Here is a 19,453-nt window from a genome sequence, read left to right as displayed (position 1 = left end):
ACTCAATTCTGAGGAATAAATTATGGAATCACCCTGTAAATTTTCATCCCCAAAACTAACACCTGCATCAAATCAGATCTGCTCGTTAGTCTGCAACTAAACAGGAGTGATCACACCTTGGAGAGCTGTTGCACCAAGTGGACTGACATGAATCATGGCTCCAACACGAGAGATGTCAATTGAAACAAACGAGAGGATTATCAAACTCTTAAAAGAGGGTAAATCATCACGCAATGTTGCAAAAGATGTTGGTTGTTCACAGTCAGCTGTGTCTAAACTCTGGACCAAATACAATCAGCATGGGAAGGTTGTTAAAGGCAAACATACTGGTAGACCAAGGAAGACATCAAAGCGTCAAGACAGAAAACTTAAAGCAATATGTCTCAAAAATCGAAAATGCACAACAAAACAAATGAGGAACGAATGGGAGGAAACTGGAGTCAACGTCTGTGACCGAACTGTAAGAAACCGCCTAAAGGAAATGGGATTTACATACAGAAAAGCTAAACGAAAGCCATCATTAACACCTAAACAGAAAAAAACAAGGTTAAGGCTAAGGAAAAGCAATTGTGGACTGTGGATGACTGGATGAAAGTCATATTCAGTGATGAATCTCGAATCTGCATTGGGCAAGGTGATGATGCTGGAACTTTTGTTTGGTGCTGTTCCAATGGGATTTATAAAGATGACTGCCTGAAGAGAACATGTAAATTTCCACAGTCATTGATGATATGGGGCTGCATGTCAGGTAAAGGCACTGGGGAGATGGCTGTCATTACATCATCAGTAAATGCACAAGTTTACATTGATATTTTGGACACTTTTCTTATCCCATCAATTGAAAGGATGTTTGGGGATGATGAAATCATTTTTCAAGATAATAATGCATCTTGCCATAGAGCAAAAACTGTGAAAACATTCCTTGCAAAAAGACACATAGGGTCAATGTCATGGCCTGCAAATAGTCCGGATCTTAATCCAATTGAAAATCTTTGGTGGAAGTTGAAGAAAATGGTCCATGACAAGGCTCCAACCTGCAAAGCTGATCTGGCAACAGCAATCAGAGAAAGTTGGAGCCAGATTGATGAAGAGTACTGTTTGTCACTCATTAAGTCCATGCCTCAGAGACTGCAAGCTGTTATAAAAGCCAGAGGTGGTGCAACAAAATACTAGTGATGTGTTGGAGCGTTCTTTTGTTTTTCATGATTCCATAATTTTTTCCTCAGAATTGAGTGATTCCATATTTTTTTCCCTCTGCTTGGTCTAAAAAAGTAACCGTTACTGACTGCCACAATTGTTTTTCCTGATTTCTTATAGTGTTTCTTAAAGCCAGAAAGTTGCCATTTGAAATGACTTTAGTTTTGTGTCATGTCTGTGATCTGCTTTTTTTCTACAAAATTAAACAACTGTATGAACATCCTCCGAGGCCGGTGATTCCATAATTTTTGCCAGGGGTTGTATTAAAAGAATGTGCCTTAAAAGGGGAATTCCTTAAGGCTTGGTCAACAAGAAAAAAAATAGTTACCTCCGCCAAGGAGGTTATGTTTTCGGTTGCGTTTGTTTGTTTGTTTGTTTGTTTGTTTGTTTGTTTGTCTGTCTGTCAGCAGGATAACTCAAAAAGTTTTGAATGGATTTTGATGAAATTTTGTGGAGTGGTTGGAAATGACCAGAGGAACAAGTGATTAAATTTTAATGGTGATCCAGATCACAATCCGGATCCCGATGCTAATGCGTTAGCATGTCTATGGCATTTCAATGTTAAAAGTTAGCATTAAGCAGTTGCAGCTGTCATCACGTTCGGGTGCATTTGTTTTCAAATTGTAATATTTCTTAAATTTATTTTTGTTTATAGAAATTTTGTGGAGTGGTTGGAAATGACAAGAGGAACAAGTGATTAAATTTTAGTGGTGATCCGGATCACGATCCGGATCCCGATGCTAATGTGTTAGCGTGTCTATGGCATTTTCAATTTTAAAAGTTAGCATTAAGCAGTTGCAACTGTCATCACGTTCTGGTGCATTTGTTTTCAAATTGTAATATTTCTTAAATTTATTTTTGTTTATATATTAATAATCTAATGATTATTATATACAATTTTAGAGAAAGAGACAAAAAGAAATAGATCGCTGTGCCAAGGAGGGAATCTCTTTAGGGTCAGTGACCCTATGGCCTTGTTTACAGAAATGTTTCATAAATGTTAAAAAATTCATATATTTGCAATTTAGTTGAATAATAAATTGAATTTTATCTCTTATTTGTTTTTGTCTATAAGCACATGCAATATCAATATCAGTGCTCAGATGACAGTAGCTTCTGGGAAAGGTGCAAGTTGCAATAAACTGTGATGCCAAGCGCTAAGGATACATGCAATCCAGTCACAGCAGATGAAACTTATTTTACTGCTGAGCAAACATCATTACCTCCGCCAAGAAGGTTATGTTTTCGGTCGCATTTGTTTGTTTGTTTGTTTGTCTGTCTGTCAGCAGGATAACTCAAAAAGTTTTGAACGGATTTTGATGAAATTTTGTGGAGTGGTTGGAAATGACAAGAGGAACAAGTGATTAAATTTTACTGGTGATCCGGATCACGATCCGGATCCCGATGCTAACGCGTTAGCATGTCTATGGCATTTTCAATGTTAAAAGTTAGCATTAAGCAGTTGCAGCTGTCATCACGTTCGGGTGCATTTGTTTTCAAATTGTAATATTTCTTACATTTATTTTTGTTTATATATTAATAATCTAATGATTATTATATACAATTTTAGAGAAAGAGACAAAAAGAAATAGATCACTGTGCCAAGGAGGGAATCTCTTTAGTGTCAGTGACCCTATGGCCTTGTTTAGAGAAGTGTTTCATAAATGTTAAAAAATTAATATATTTGCAGTTTAGTTGAATAATAAATTTAATTTTGTCTCTTATTTGTTTTTGTCTATAAGCACATGCAATATCAATATCAGTGCTCAGATGACAGTAGCTTCTGGGAAAGGTGCAAGTTGCAATAAAGTGTGATGCCAAGCTCTAAGAATACATGCTATCCAGTCACAGCAGATGAAACTTTTTTTTACTACCGGACAAACATCATTGTTAGACTTTTTTAGGTTCAATGATTCCACGGCGTGTAGATGTTATGGCGTCAGTGACCCCATGGCCTTGGTGGAGGTTTGCACTCTCTGAGTGCTTCTATTTATGTTCCTATGATAAGATAATTACATTGGGACACGTGTTATTCTCTCACCCACTCCACCAACATTTTCCTGACTGGTTGTGGTATTGAAACTATGCTCCCAACCCCACCCCCTCTTTTTAAGTTCAAACACTGGAAATAAATTCTGGATTTACAGCACATAGGTAAATTGAATGATATAATTCTATTTTTCTGATTGATCACCAATACCAAAGGTTTGGTCAACAAGAAAAATTGTTATTTTCCTATACTAAGATAATTAGATTGGGATAAATGTTATTCTCTCACCCACTCCAGCATTTTCCTGACTGGTTGTGGTATTGAAACTATGCCCCCAATCCCACCCTCTCTTTTAAAGTCCAAACATTGGAAATAAATTCTGAATTTACAGCACATAGGAAAATTGAATGATATAATTCTATTTTTCTGACTGATCACCAATACCTTCTCTATATTCCTGTCTCTAATTTCTTTCTGGACCTTCAGCTGGCTCTGCTCCGGGACGGGTTTCACAATCTCACGCCTAATGATGAGTTGCGGGATCTTCTCCTCATATTGCTGAGAAAGCTTCTGCAGCTTCAGTGTGGCATCACGTTCCACCAACCTATGCATTTTCTACATAAAATAGACAGGCAGGGAGTTGAGAGTAAATCAATATTGTGAATAGTTATTTTCATATTGTAACATTAAATGTCACACAATATTAACGATATCAACTTCAAACAAAAAATCATGAAAGATGAAAAGACAATTTTGTAATATTTCATTATAAAGTATTTCAGTATTTCTGCAGTGTTTGATTCCTTGATCAATAAACTGGAGCTGGCGCACACACACACACACACACACACACACACACACACACACACACACACACACACACACACACACACACACACACACACACACACACACACACAGCTCTCTTACATCTAAGAAGTACTCATGCTCTTTCTTGTTCAGTTCAGCTTTGGCAGCAGGCAGCATGATTTCCATCAACGTGCCACTGATATCTGCTTTCGTCTTATCTTCCAGTGCAACGTAGAGCTGGTAAAGAAAATGTGTTGCAACCCCTGGCTTCTCTTGCATCAGTCCCTGGGCTGTGATTGTGTCGAAAGGAATCCCCAGTAACTTTAATGTTGGTTCAAGCCGGGAAAAGTTATGCAGTCTTGAGACAGAAGAGCTGCTGGGAAAGGTGGAATTAACTTCAATAATGATGAACATTTTAAATGAGCTGGATAATGTGGCTATGTAAGCAACAGGCAGTTACTAGTTACCACAGACACACACCAACACTCAGATACTAATCAAGATTAAATCTGATCAGATTAGGTACTCATTTGGAACAGTACTGATACCAACAGTGCCATCTTTGCATTCTCCAATTAACAACTTCACACAGCACCACTGCTGACAGGCAGGTACACAGCCCCTCCCCTCACTTGATTAACTGCCATTAAATTCCAGGCACTAAAATAAATAAATAAATAAAACACCAACACTCCAACTGCTCTGTTTTTGGTGTGAAGCTAACAAGTGCTTCACAGCACCAATAGCACCTCTCTAGGACATACAGAGAAGACTAAGACTATCAGCTATGATGCAATGTTACCACTGATAGCAAAAATGAAAGCTGGCCAAAGAAAAAAATCACTAAAGAGTGTTAGACATGATGAAATTGGACTGTGTCTCATTTAAGTGTTGTTTGCTGTCAAAGCAGTGTCACCCCAGTCGCTAGTAGTTTCACACATGTAACATACTAATGCTACATTGCTGGGAAAACCCAAGTTGGCTACTTCTGAAAACTGCATTTGTTTGATGAACTCAGAAAACAATATGGATGCACATAGTAACATATTCAAGCTTTGTTGTCGTATAAAAATAAGTTGTTAATAAGTTGTTGGGTTTTTTTTATTTGGACTACCTCAGACAACCTAAAAATAGAATTTTTACACTACCTACATAAAATATACTACAAAATATTTTTCATCCATATACACCTTACAGTTATGTTACTGTTTTTGTTTTGCATTACGTCAGACAACTTTAAAAAGTGTTGTAATTGATGTTATTGTTTGTATTGCTCTCATCTTTCTTCTTTTAAATATGCCTCTTAAATTTGTTTTTTTTTTTTTTTGTCATTCCTTCCATGGTATAGAAAATGGCATTGAGTAGTTTCCTAGGTATCAGTATCAAGTTTGAATTTATAGCATCATGATAACCCTAGCAGTTACATACTGTATATAGTAACGAGATAGGGGGCCGACCGACTTACTCTTTGTTTATGAAAGTGAGGAAATCACTCTGCAGGTGATACTTGTGTAGGACCTCCCCAATTAGATACCCAGTGGAGAAATCCTTGGCAAAAGTATCAGGCTCTGTGAAAAAATGTGAAAATATGGAGCAATGAAAATAAAGGCATTATAACTACATCACAAAGTCACAAGGTGTTACTATAAACACATGTGAAAACATGAAAAACGATTCATTTAACCCATTCTGAGTCTTGCATGATGATCATTTATTAGATCCACAAACACTGCACAATGTTTTATATGGTCACACTTTCATCAAAATCATCCACTGTGAATGCATTCCCAGTTAGTTTAAAAAAAAAAAAATTCTCAGACAGATGTGGCAGATACTTTGGGCATGTTACTTGATAACACGGTTTCCTCGTGCATTTGGACAAAACATGACATACGAGGTCTGTTAGAAAAGTAACGGACCTTTTTATTTTTTGCAAAAACTATATGGATTTGAATCATGTGTGAATGCATCAGCCAAGCTTGAACCTTCGTGCGCATGCGTGAGTTTTTTCACGCCTGTCGGTTGCGTCATTCGCCTGTGAGCACTCCTTGTGGGAGGATTGGTCCAGCCCCCTCGTCGGATTTTCAATGTCAGTAAATTGGCTGATCGACTGCCGCTTTGCTTCATCAAAATTTTTTCAGAAAGTGTGAGAGACAGCCAAGTGGAAACCATTTGGAAAATTCAGATGGCTTTCGGTGAAGATCTTATGGGGATCACACAGATTAAGGACAATTACAACTGGATTAAAGACGGCCCACAGCGGCGGATGGCGCGCCGCGCACCGAGCGGCGATCGACAGGCTCAAACGACCAGATCATTTCCAAAGTGAACGCTTTGTTGATCCGGGACGTCGTTTGACTACCAGAGAAATGGCAAGACAGCTGGACATAGCACTTTTTCAGCACATTCCACTGTTACTGTCTTTTCATGACAAAAAACTCCTGTAGCAGTGGAATGTGCCGTTCATTTCCAAAGTAAACGCTTTGTTGATCCGGGACGTCGTCTGACTACCACAGAAATGGCAGAAGAGTTTGACATCAGCACTTTTTCGGCATGAAAAGACGTGCGGAGAAATTCGCGCGTCGGGACGGAGGTGCAGGGCACAGAACAAAAAGCAACACCGTGATGAAGCCTCACAGGACATGTTGTGGCATGTCCAGCTCGTCCAAAATTTCTTGGATAGTCACACGACTGGAAAGCCACCAAAAGCTGTCTGAATCTTCCGAATGGTGCAAGAGCTAGGCATGTTAGGGCTTGTCCTGTGAGACCAACACGGAGGTGCTTTCGTCCCGCGCCATGAGCGGCTACGTGGTGAATTTCTCCGCTCCTCTTTCCATTACAAAAACTCCTGTAACAGTGGAATGTGCTGAAAAAGTGCTATGTCCAGCTGTCTTGCCATTTCTCTGGTAGTCAGACGACGTCCCGGATCAACAAAGCGTTCACTTTGGAAATGATCTGGTCGTTTGAGCCTGTCGATCGACCGCTCGGTGCGCGGCGCGCCATCCGCCGCTGTGGGCCGTCTTTAATCCAGTTGTAATTGTCCTTAATCTGTGTGATCCCCATAAGATCTTCACCGAAAGCCATCTGAATTTTCCAAATGGTTTCCACTTGGCTGTCTCTCACACTTTCTGAAAAAATTTTGATGAAGCAAAGCGGCAGTCGATCAGCCAATTTCCTGACAATGAAAATACGACGAGGGGGCTGGACCACTCCTCCCTCAAGCCATGCTCACAGGCTAATGACGCAACCGACAGGCGTGAAAAAACTCACGCATGCGCACGAAGGTTCAAGCTTGGCTGATGCAATCACACATGATTCAAATCCATATAGTTTTTGCAAAAAATTAAAAAGTCCGTTACTTTTCTAACAGACCTCATATTTTGCAGCTTGTTGATAATACAGAATTAAATTCAAGTTCAACTGTCAATGACACCTGAGCTCAGGCTTTAAATGGTAAATGGGCTGCATTTATATATAGCACTTTTCCATCTGCATCAGATGCTCAAAGCACTTTACAAATAATGCCTCACATTCACCCCGATGTGAGGGTGCTACCATACAAGGTGCTCACTACACCCCGGGATACCTTGCCCAAGGGCCCTCAGTGATTTTCCAGTCAGGCTGGGATTTGAACCGAGGATCTGCTGGCCTCAAGCCCAACACTTAACCACTAGACCATCACCTCCCACATTGCCCATTCAGTCAAAAGCCTTTTGACTGAATGGGCAATGTAGCCCTAACAAGGAGTAGGTGTAGCGGATTGCTCTGCATTGTGTTGTGTTGTGTTTTTGAGTCCTCCCACTTACTGCCCTTGGGACACAAACCCACAATCTCTGGCATGTGTGGCAGAAGCTCTGACCAGTCGGCTAAAATGTGGGCTCTGGCCTGAGTGGCCAGAGAATCCTTTAGCTGTCGGGAAAGTGAGACCTACTGACTACCATATGCACAGCGACTCCTTCTGGCCTCCATCACATAGACATGGTATTTTGAGGTGGGCTTCTAGCTAACTTAACTTCATCTTTTGTAGGGCCAGCACATTTTATATCCCCACTTACTCCAATCAAGGGTCAGGGGGCTGCAGCCAATCCCAGCAAACATAGGGCAAGAGGCATCAGGGGTCACTGCTTAATGTCGCCAACAGAACCATATTATCCAGAAAAAAAGCAGAGATGTAATTCTGAGGACACCAAACTGGACACCCTCCAGTCTCTGACTGCACCTTGAGTCTTCCATGGCCTAATACAGGGGTGGGCAACGAGGGCCGAGACACTGCATGTTTTCCTTGCAACCAATCACCTCAGCAGGTGGGTTGCTGATGAGCTTCTCCCTTGAATATAAACACCTGGTTGTCAATGAAACCACCTGCTGAAACACCTGAACATTAATGAAATCACCTGCTGAGGTGATTGGTAGCAAGGAAAACCTGCAGTGCTTCGGCCCTTCATGGCACATGATTGCCCACCCCTGGCCTAATATCTACCTGTGGTGAAAATGTTGTCAAAATCTGTGCAGTAATTTTGATGTAATCCTGAATAAATAAATAAATGCTGATGATTTTATTACATCCTTGGCGGACGCAATAAATATAAGACAAGTCGAATGAAAGAAAAAGCAAAGAAAAACATAAAATAAACGAAGTAAATAAAGTTACAGAAAATATGCCATCCAAATTAAAGTGAGTCTTCTATAAGTCAAGTTAAAATCAACATTTTGGAATAAAACTCAACAGGTGACAGATTTTTAAAAAATTTGATATAAGTTTGAAAGACTGAAAATAACAACCACTAATAACCTGAAATAATTTAAAGCATGGGTTTGTATGGATATGAAATTTGTGCGTTGCTGAACAGACAGAATGAGCTTCAGCAAAGTGTGACGTCATCACTATTTTTATTTCCTAACATTAAATTACTGCATATAAATTATGCCACAAAACTATACTATGTATCCTTGAACATTTTAAATGGGTAACTTCACTCATTTTTTTTTTTTTTTAGTACTTACCAAGTATAAATTAATATATTTTCCTTTTCACTGTGTAAAAATAAACCTTAAACATATCACATTGTAGCTTGATTTATGAAGCAGGCTGACTCACTTACCAACGGTTTTGGACAGTCGGAGCTCCTCATTTAACCACCTGCACAATATATCCGACATATCAAAACCACAATATATCGGTGAGGTTAATCCTCACACCTGATCTTTGTCGGGGACAAACCGCCGTCTGTTATGAAACACTGTGTCGAGACTTGGTTTATGGTGACGTTTGAAACAACTTCATTGTCTGGCTGTATTGCTTCATGTGGTGGTTTGGTTACACAGGTGCGAGTTTACATTTGGTCGACTTCAAAGCAGTAAACAACATCATATGGGGAAAAAATAAACAGAATTACTATGTAGAAACTGCAATTTCTTATCAAAAGTTTTGATAAAAAGTTCTGCCTTTATGATTGTTTGGGTGTTGCTGGTTCATTCTTTCTTCTTTCACCTTGCATCTTGTTTACTTCACCATTTTCATTTCTTACATGATGTTACTATTTAAAAAACGTCATTTCTTGTACTATTTGACTGATGCTGCCACCACATCAGAAATTGATGCCAATTTTATGTTTGGTCTATTGAAATAGGAGTTGCTGGAAACTTGGTGCTGCAGCGACTGTGTTGTCAGTATAATTGCAACTGTGATGTGTGAAGTTAAACAATTTAATACAATCCCAGCCAGATGTTACCTAATGAACATATATAAGCGGAAGACATTATGTGTTTGCAAACAACCTTAACAGGCTAATTTACAAAAAAGGTACATGAAAAGCTAGTAATTGAAGGGAGCATATTTTTATAGAAGTGGCTATTTGTACATGGCCATATTAATATCTCAAAATTCTATTCAGCTGTAGTGCAGCCTTGTTATGGTTATGGTTAGGAGTTGTGGTTAGGGTTAGGATTAGTGGTAGTGGTTAAGGTAGCTTAGGAATCTATGTATCATTAGGAAATACATGTACATAGCCTCATGATCACGTGACCTATATTGACCAATGAGAGACCCCCTACGTAGCAACAGAAGTTCACTATACGAATATGGCTATGTATGGATCGCCTATTTATGTTATCTAAGTATTATCTTGAAGCTGACTCCAAATTATGTAATTATCATTATATTCATCTAATTTTTGAACATTTTATATTTTGGTAGAGCAGAATATTAATTACTACATTAGATTATTTATTACAGCTATGATCACTGCTGACATATGGCACGGAAAGCATTGTACTATGCTATGCTAGCCAGTGCTGCTGCTAACCAGTGCTAAATTTAAAAATATGTGGATGGGGTGTATTTGTACTACCCAGTGATAGTCACTTATTGTTTTATAATGGTATAAGATTTGATAGGAATTTTTTTTGTTAGATTAGTTGCCTAGATAATATATTTATTTTGTACATGTTGATTGTACAAAAAGCATGAAGCTGGCCATTTCATCTCTTGCTTGTCAAACTTCTGCACTTACAGGAAAAAAAAATTGTAATAGAAAGAAATTTCCCCAAATGGAGGGAAATTCCATGCAGGTGATATAAAGCCTATGTCAGAAATTTAGGTGAGGATGGACAAACGCAGCCCGGCACATAACACAATAAAACATAACACTATATGTGGGTGGGGGATACATAGATAAATTCTCATATATGAGTAAACAGAAATTGTAAAATAGACAAATACTGTATATAACGGTTAATGTACACTGCACTACACACCAACAGATTTGACTTGACTTGAGTCGCCAATAACATTACATAAAAAATATGGAAAAAGTACTGCCGAGGATAAAACAAAGTTTCCGTTATGGATGTTTATTTACATTGTGGTCCTCAATAACAAAGAACAAAGAAAAAAACAAAGAAAAAGAGACGCTCATCAATGAGCGCTGAAAGGGGCTGAATGAACCTTCGATTCACGAACCAATTTCCGATGCAGTGTTTCATAAAGGTTCAGAGAATTATCATTGCTCATTATCAATGACAATTATCAATACTCATTTGCCAAACACTACTGGCTAACATTTTACATTGTGGCAACTAACACCATCAGTAGTAAACAGCACGAAATTTAGTGGGCTAGTTAACGTTTGATTAGAAAACGAGTCCGGTTGTCGGGCTACACTTGGGGAAAAACCGCAGCCGTGGTTGCCATGGACACATGTCAACACATTCGCTGCTTGCATGGAGTGGAGCGGACTGAATCAGGCGGCCTAGACATGGATCAGTTTTCATTTCTACTCAGAAATAGAACTGGGGATATAATGACAAACATACCCTCTTCTAAAATATGCACAATGACATAATTTAGAAGAACAGCAGGGAAAAATACCTATTTTGTCCTGCCAATCAGTGGAGATGGTTGAAATGTGGGAATATATACAGCCAGAAATACGCCACCTGCCCTGTTCAAAATGTTTTATATAACGGCTGAGTGGATCCTTGTCATTTGATTGGTGCTTTGTAAGTCACATGACATGGATTAATTCATCTTATTTGTGTTGCATTGCATTTAGAGTGCAGCTTGGTTCCATTTAGTAGAGTGCAAATTTGGTTCCATACATTTGGTACCATTGCACTCTGCACACGTGTGTGCACACACATGCACGTATGTGTGCACAGGCACATGTGCTTGTGCTTGCACAGTACATGCACCCACGCATGTACATGTGCGCGCATGCACACACAAAACAAATCCACTGTGCTGTCTGGAGGCTGTTGGCAGGAGGAATGAAAAGCTGGACTTTTCCAGCTTTTCATTCGCCTTGGGGCAACTGTTAGCGCCTTGGGGCAACTGTTTGTTGTGATTTGGCGCTATATAAATGAAATTGATTTGATTTTGATTTGGACTAATGTGCGCCGGGGACGACGTGATGATTTGATTGAGCTGACGCTGCTAATTCTTGTAACACATACACACACACACACACACACACACACACACACACACACACAAAATCCACTCCGCTGTAAGCCGTCTGGATGCATGAACTGTTCAGCTGAAACGCTGACGTGATTTTTGGCTGCACTGAGAAACTACACAAACTTTTTTTCCCTTTTTTTATGGAAGTCCAAAGTCAGTGCACAGCATCACTGGACTACACGTCACAATTTCGACTTTAGCAGCAGTGGAACACCAAAATGTATGTCCCTTTTCTGTTGTTTACAAATTAATAAAATGTCAAATGACAGGGATCTATTTTAGCCATTATATAAAACAAAAAATGAATGTTTTTACATTCTTTCAATGGAAAGAATAATTAGGTGAAAGCTGGAACATACCATTCAACTCAGCTTCATATGTTCCACCTTTCACCTCATGAAATATTCGTACCATTGAACTCATTCATTATTTGTGTAACATTTGACATTCTCTCATGATGCAGAATGTGACTGAAAGGTTTCTTACGAGGTCTTATGTGACACCCATTATGTCATCTTTGCATTGGCTCCCCATACAGTTCAGACTTGTTTAAAGGGGAACAGAAACGCATTTTGAGAATTTGTTTGTGCATTTGTTGGTAAAAAATAAGTGTTACTCATACACTTGCAGAATGTTTGAGTGGTGTAGATAATATTATTTGAATCAAATTTGCCGCTGAATTGAAATGTACTGTAAATCGCCATTGGCTGAAGTCAGTGAAGGGCACTTCTGGTTGACGTCACTGGTTGAGGTCTTCTGCTGGGGACGAGTGCAGTTTACTGAGCTCGCTCATTGATGTTCTATTAGTCTCATCAAGAAACAGGTGGAATATGCCTGTTTTTCTTTAACTATCAAAAGAACACGTTTTTTGTGTTTATTCATGCTATAAATACCATGGGTGTTTTGTTTCCCTTTAAAACCTTGATCACTTTTAGAGCTCTGCATGGTCAAATGCCCCTCTATATCAGTGATCTTTACAATACAAACTAGCATGCCTCTGAGGTCTTTGGACAAAAACCTGTTAGTGATCCTAAAGTTGAAAACCAAAGGAGACTGTTTTAGAGGGGTGTGGCTCGTAAACTGTGGAAAACATTACCACTACATTTGAGATCTGTGGACTCTGTTGAAACTTTAAAAGAGAAGCCCAAGACCAGTGTTGCCAGTTACTTTGAAAAGTTATTTTTTAGTTACTTTATACAGGAGCAGCTTTAAGCAGTTACTTTATTAGCACCTGCCAACAACTTGAAACTAATATCTAATGTAATAATAGTTAATAATAACTGCCCTTTTGTAGTAATCTAACTTGGTTACTCTTAAGATTGCGTAATCAGCAAAGTAAATAACAGTTTTCTGAGAGCTCAATCTTAAAAATAACCAAGTTACATTACTAGTTACTTTATTAGTTACATTCAGCAGCTGCCGACAAGTTGTCCGCAGCTGCTAATGAAGTAACTGTAAATTGTAACTGTATAAAGTAACTTTTCAAAGTTACTGTGGCAACACTGCTCAAGATCCATTTGTATAGGCTTGCATTTAATTAGTTTTATGTCATTTTTGTATTCATATTTATTTCATTGTAAAGCACTTTGTAATCTTGAAAAGTGCAACTTTATTTACTTACAAATGAATTGTTAAATATACAACACAAGAGAAAGTGCAGTTAAGCATCCAGGTACTCACAAAGTCCAATGTTTGTATTAATCAAATGCCAATACAAACAGTAAAGAACATAGACCTATTAAGTGGAGCACAATCCTATCCATCAGTTGACATTTCTGTTTCCCAATCGATCCCCATTGGGATTTCATCAAGACCCTTTGGTCTTGGTGAAATCCCATCACAGTCTAATTTGATCTAATCTGGGATACTCCTAGTTGTAATGTCCAGCTCAAATTAGATGAAAGTCCTATACAATTTTGTTCAAGTTATGTTGGGCACGTCACATTCAAATTCCTCTAAGATACACTCATTTTGGATGTCCAGCTCAGGTTTGGAGAAAAAATTATACATTTTGTTGATCAGAGGCACAAGCAAATGTGAATGGCATCCACTGACCAAGTGCATTCCTGTATCTTCCTTCTGTCCATATGGTCGGTGAGGAATGAAAACGTACTACCCAAGTGGAAAAAGTGATTAAGACAAGCAGATACATGAATACTTGTAACTTTATTACCTTTAAACGTAACACTTCAGCAATTAGTGTTTACATTTGTTACCATTTTATTCATTCAGAAGCAGTCTCATAGCATTCTTCAAAACATCACAAGTTTCAACGTATTGTCAGCAACGGCAGTTTTTTTAATAGAATATTTCGCATACAGTATATTATCATGCACATTTACTGTATCAATGTTAGTGTCAAAGTTGCAGGCAAACATAAAAACTTTTTTGTAGCTTCTGCATTACAGTAATATCGTAATTTTTACAACATGCAACACCATGTAGGGCTAGAAAACCAAAACAAATGTGTAAATCATTGAGTGTACCCTGCTGCATTTTTTTAAAATATATTTTTCATAATATTTTAATACATTATAGATATGTGCTATTTACATATGTAGACTGGAAATAGAGACATATAAAAATAAATGAATAATTGCACTTCCAAAATTTTACTTATGTTCTGCATAGGGAGCACTGCATACTGGCCCAACAAAGCTACACTGCAAAGCAGATTCACGTCACAAAATATGATCACAACTGTAAATGTACTATCAACAATTTTCTACATATATATTTTTCATTTTCTATTTTTGTCAAGGTAGATAATCTATGTAATAAACAAAATACCATTTCCACCATAACACACTATAGTCTTATGGTATGAACAAAAATTAGACAATAGATTAGACAGTAAGCTTTATATCCAGTTAATTGTACAGAAACAGACAAAAAATGGTGCCAGTTTGTTGATGAAATCAACATAAAAGGATGTCACACATAGTGTTTGTAAGTCTCCAAAGCTCTGCTTACTTGAGAAAGCAGGCTCTGAAGGAAAACAACCGGCAGCAAAGTTTAAATACCCCAAACCTCATCCACTTCTTTCCACTGCCTTCATGTGATCATTAACACAAATGGTTTCTAAACCCTTACTGATGTTCTCCTGGTGCAAGCTTTATACAATTGCTTTTGACATACTTTCAACAGTTTCATTAAGAAATTTCAATACAGATAACTGTTGCATGTTACTTCAGAAACCAAGAGGGGACACATTTACTGTAGTAGTCAAAGTGGACTATTTGCCTGTCACAGTGCATGTAAAAGTGTTACACCTTTGGAATTTTTTTTAAAACCAGTGTTTAATCATTTAAACAAAAATGCGCATAAATGTCAAATGTGGGGGGGAAACAGCTGTTCAAAGATCCAAATGATTAAAAAGTTTAAAATTAAATGATTGCAGTAGAAATCATTCCCTTTAAAATGATCACTGGCCAATGGCATTTACCATACAAACAGTTACTTGAAATGGAAATTTGAAGACTGAGCTTGGGTATACAGCCAACCCTGTAGACAAAGAGCTTAAAAACAATCAATTATTAATTAGGAGAAAATAGCAGGGATGATGGCCAAGTGGCTATTGCACTTGGTGTCAGTGCTTAAGGTTCCTTGTTCAAACCCCACCTCTGCCACATTTTTCCAAAACGTGCCAATTCACCAGGCAGACCCTCCACAGATTTGCTGTGGTGACCCCAAATGCAAACAAGGGAGCAGCTGAAGGGACTTACTTTTTACTAATTAGCATGAAGTGACCACATTACAATTCAGAGATCAAGTCAATTGAAAATTTGTGGCTGGGAACCCCCCCTCCAAAAAAACACTTATACAATCAAAGGATGAGGGAAAATTTGCAGTTTCCACAAGTGAAAAGCTGACAAAGATATCCCTACAGACTAAAAGCTGTCATTTCTATCAAAGTGACTCAAAGGGGGCGAGTACTTGTTTAATCAGTCACTTTGGGTTTTGTGTCTCTAATTCAACCACAATCAGTTTGTTGAGATCTGCTTTCACTTCAACAAAGTTTATTTGTGTTTGATGTTAAAAATGTAAATTATTAAACACTTTGATTAAAAAAATGTAAGTGTTAAAACTTCCAATGGGTGATTTTATGGTACTGTACTATTTATTAGTGTAGCCTTCCGTTATAGTTAGTGTTCTCTACATCATCATTAAAGTCACAGTAGTTTTACTTGAAGCTTGTCAACTGGAGGCCCAGTCACACATCAGGCAAAAGGCTGCCACCACAACAACCCAAGGCCCAATATTACATAATACAAATAACATAAAATTCAATTACCACTGGATCAGCCATGCACATCCGATACAATAAGTGCAAATGGACAATCTGGGGATTCTTGGGTAATATGTCACCCATATTTGGCACCATTATGAAGATGCCAAAAAGTAACCAGTATTTAAAGGGCCATTTCTAAAATCTGTTGTGACAATACCCTCAGCAACAACTTTTTTTATATATAACTATCTTTCCCTTTTAGTCCATTTTCTATCAGAAGAACTGGGATTCACAAAAGATTTTTGATGAAAGATAAAAAGTCACATTTTTGTAACAGATCAGATGTAGTGAAGACACAAATGGAAAAAATAATCTTTAAAGCACAGCAAATCTACATCTAATGTGTAATCTGTCATGTCCTGGTCTTACAAAAGAAAGCAATTAAAGAACATAATATTTCACTGCCACACATGCTATAATATCATGACAGTTAGAAAACAAGAAAACCAGCAATATCAGTACTTCACTAAATTTGATTAAAAATACCATGTGTCACATTGTAGACCTTTCAAGCAGCTTGTCACCAAGTGTCTTAAAAATATATATTAAAGTTTGTACTCATTAATCGGCCATAAACACTGAGGTGATGCTTCCTGAAAACAAATCATTTTCATGTCTCTTAAAAAACAAAAATTGTTTCTGTGCCTATTGCTATTAAGTGGGAGAAAAAAAAATCTGTTTACCACAGCCCTTTTTCACGTGTGTCACCCAGAATGCAGTCCATCTCAGCTGATCAAGCCAGACTGCAGATATAGAATTCTGTGATGTAGATCACAGAGATGTAACAGGAAATATTTCAGACCAATATGCTGCTGATCACATTGGTTTCTACATGAAGAGACAGAAACCCAGTGAACTTTGAGGAAGATTAACACAATAACGCAGCCATTTTAAAGAGTAAATAGTAGGTTTAAAAAATAAAATCAACAATATTTAAGTGTATGTCCTGTGCAATATTTGTGAACTACACTGCTGAACTGCGTTACTGAAAACTATTACCGGTATTGTTGATTTAGGACACATAAACATGGAGGGAAATTCCTGAAATGTCACTGAAAAATGATGCACTACACATATGCAACTGATGAAAAAGACACCAGCCTGACTATGAAATCTTTCTTATAAACTGCTACTTAATAAACACAAAACAGCAAAAACACATAAGTAACATAAAGGTGTGCAGACACATTAACCTGCATTAATTTGTATCCATGTTCTAGCTTATACAATTGTGTTATCCACTGGGATAATTATTCTGGTAATTCCAGGCTACTAGCAAAAGCACCACTGCTGCATCTGTGTAAAAATACAATTTTCTCATTCACAAATGTATCCATCAGGTAACAGCTAGCTGGAAGTTCAATTTGCTAAGGGTGGTAGCTACTCTTGAAACCGTTCCAGGCAGTCATCACCTTTACACAACTGGCATTGCAGCAATTACAGCAATATGCATATTGTCCATTCACTAGTCTGTCATAAAATACTGTAGTGTAGGCTCTTCTCAACAAAGCTAAATCATCCCAGTGGCAGAACAGTAGAAGATATATGATCTTTTAAAATGTTTAAATCATACAGCCATCTTATATACAGTCACTGCCCTTTTGTAGTCTTGCAGATTTTTGTATTTAATGTCTTATTTTGAAACTGTCTTGCTTTCAGTTTTCTTCTGTAGTGTCGGTACATTCACAGAAATGAAATGCCTAAACAAGCCTAAACTTGTTATGCAGAAATAAATTATGTGGCATTGCTAAAGGCTCACGGCACACACAAAGGAGGCATCAGGTTGCCAGAGGGTGATGAGATGATCTGTATGTCAACAACAGACAGCTTTCTGAATCTGTTGTCTGAGAGCAATTAGCTAAGAATGTACTATTCCTACATACTGTAGCAGGTAATGCTGATGCCTGCCTGAATCTGAAGTTTTATGCAGGATTTGCAGTCCTACAGCAAAAAGCTAGTGGTGTGATGTGATATCATGGTTTTGATGATGTCAGCAAATTGGTGAACCAATTTGCTGCAGATGAGGACACTTGACATTTCTCTGCATGTTCCTCAGATTTGCCATCAGGAAGGAGAAACTGAGTGGAAGCTATAGATGTGGGAGATCCCAGACAAGATGCCAGACCTCCACTTTCTGCCATCTCCACAGGGGAGTCCAAGTGCCAGGAGCTCTGGGGCTGATAGCCCCCAGCAGCCTGGGGCTCTGGTAAACACTGGGGTGGAGCTAGGCACTGGTCACCAGATTGCATCTGGGGCTTGTAACCTCCTCCGCCACCTTTCGAGTTGACAGCAGAATCAGTTTGAATTTGGTCAGCACCACCGGAGTCCTGGGAATCGAGCTGGAAGACCAAAGATGACCCCGATGTCTGTATTCCGGTGTATGTCACATCAGTACGTGCTGAATCTAAAGAGGAAGCTGAAGAAACTGATGAATCTGGGAAACGTGGCCTGATGGGCCGCTCATCTACAACATGGTTGTAGTAGCGTAGCGACGTTGGCTCATCCATATCAACTGGCTCATTTCCTCTCCCCTGTCCTTCTTCATCCTCGTCTTCCTCAGGAATAGCGACAAGCACTTCTTTACTAGAATCCCACTCTGGCTTTTCTACAATATGAACCATACTGTGGGGCGACGGCTTCACATCCAGCGGTCCCTGAAAGACACATAAATTATTTCTGTAGGCACTTCACTGAATCCACACCATTTTAGTGACAAAAACCATTAGTCTTTTCAGATATTGTTGTATTTACGGACTACTAACAAACAAAAGATTAAACTCTGAACACAATGGGTTTATTAATATAGCTTGAATAGAATCAAGTCCACAAGTAACTGTACTGTGATTTTTGTAATTATGTGTCTGCAAACAACCATAATGGAGCTGAAATAAAACCATCAGGATGTGCTTCTACATATTGCAAACTTTCAAGCTAACCAAAAAATTAGCTTCGATAACAGATAATCAGCTAACTGAAAAGTTATCTTTTATAAAGCTAAACCGATGAACCACCCAAAAAAATTATTGGAAGCTACAGATAACCAATAACTTCCAGTACTGTCTCCGGTACACTTGCAACTAGTAACAAGCTGATTTTGAATTTTAACACCACGATCGCTTCTTGTAGCATCAAAGGCAACCACAGACAGACCCAAACAATGAGTCAGCACTTCTGTCTTTGGGCATCTTGCCCACTGCTGGAAGCT

At 38.4% G+C, this 19,453-nt stretch overlaps 2 protein-coding genes across 2 annotated transcripts in view; both read right to left on the bottom strand.

Moving 5' to 3' along the window:
• The window catches only part of spef2 (sperm flagellar 2), a 111,639-nt gene extending 102,399 nt beyond the window's left edge, over nucleotides 1-9,240 (bottom strand). Inside the window, exons 1-4 of the mRNA XM_034169578.1 lie at nucleotides 9,100-9,240; nucleotides 5,463-5,565; nucleotides 4,118-4,370; nucleotides 3,632-3,802 (exon numbers count right to left, since the gene is read on the bottom strand). Coding sequence (XP_034025469.1) covers nucleotides 3,632-3,802; nucleotides 4,118-4,370; nucleotides 5,463-5,565; nucleotides 9,100-9,157 — 585 coding nt within the window. The 5' untranslated portion in view covers nucleotides 9,158-9,240. The remainder of the gene's footprint in view (nucleotides 1-3,631; nucleotides 3,803-4,117; nucleotides 4,371-5,462; nucleotides 5,566-9,099) is intronic.
• Nucleotides 9,241-14,476: 5,236 nt separating this feature from the next.
• Nucleotides 14,477-19,453, bottom strand: part of LOC117510782 (leukemia inhibitory factor receptor-like) — a 103,115-nt gene continuing 98,138 nt past the window's right edge. The window contains 1 exon segment of the mRNA XM_034170643.1: nucleotides 14,477-18,902. Coding sequence (XP_034026534.1) covers nucleotides 18,222-18,902 — 681 coding nt within the window. The 3' untranslated portion in view covers nucleotides 14,477-18,221.

Source organism: Thalassophryne amazonica, chromosome 5 (genome assembly GCF_902500255.1).
Source record: "Thalassophryne amazonica chromosome 5, fThaAma1.1, whole genome shotgun sequence".
In the NCBI taxonomy this organism is placed as follows: Eukaryota; Metazoa; Chordata; class Actinopteri; order Batrachoidiformes; family Batrachoididae; genus Thalassophryne; species Thalassophryne amazonica.
This window is presented reverse-complemented; position numbering and strand designations above follow the sequence as displayed.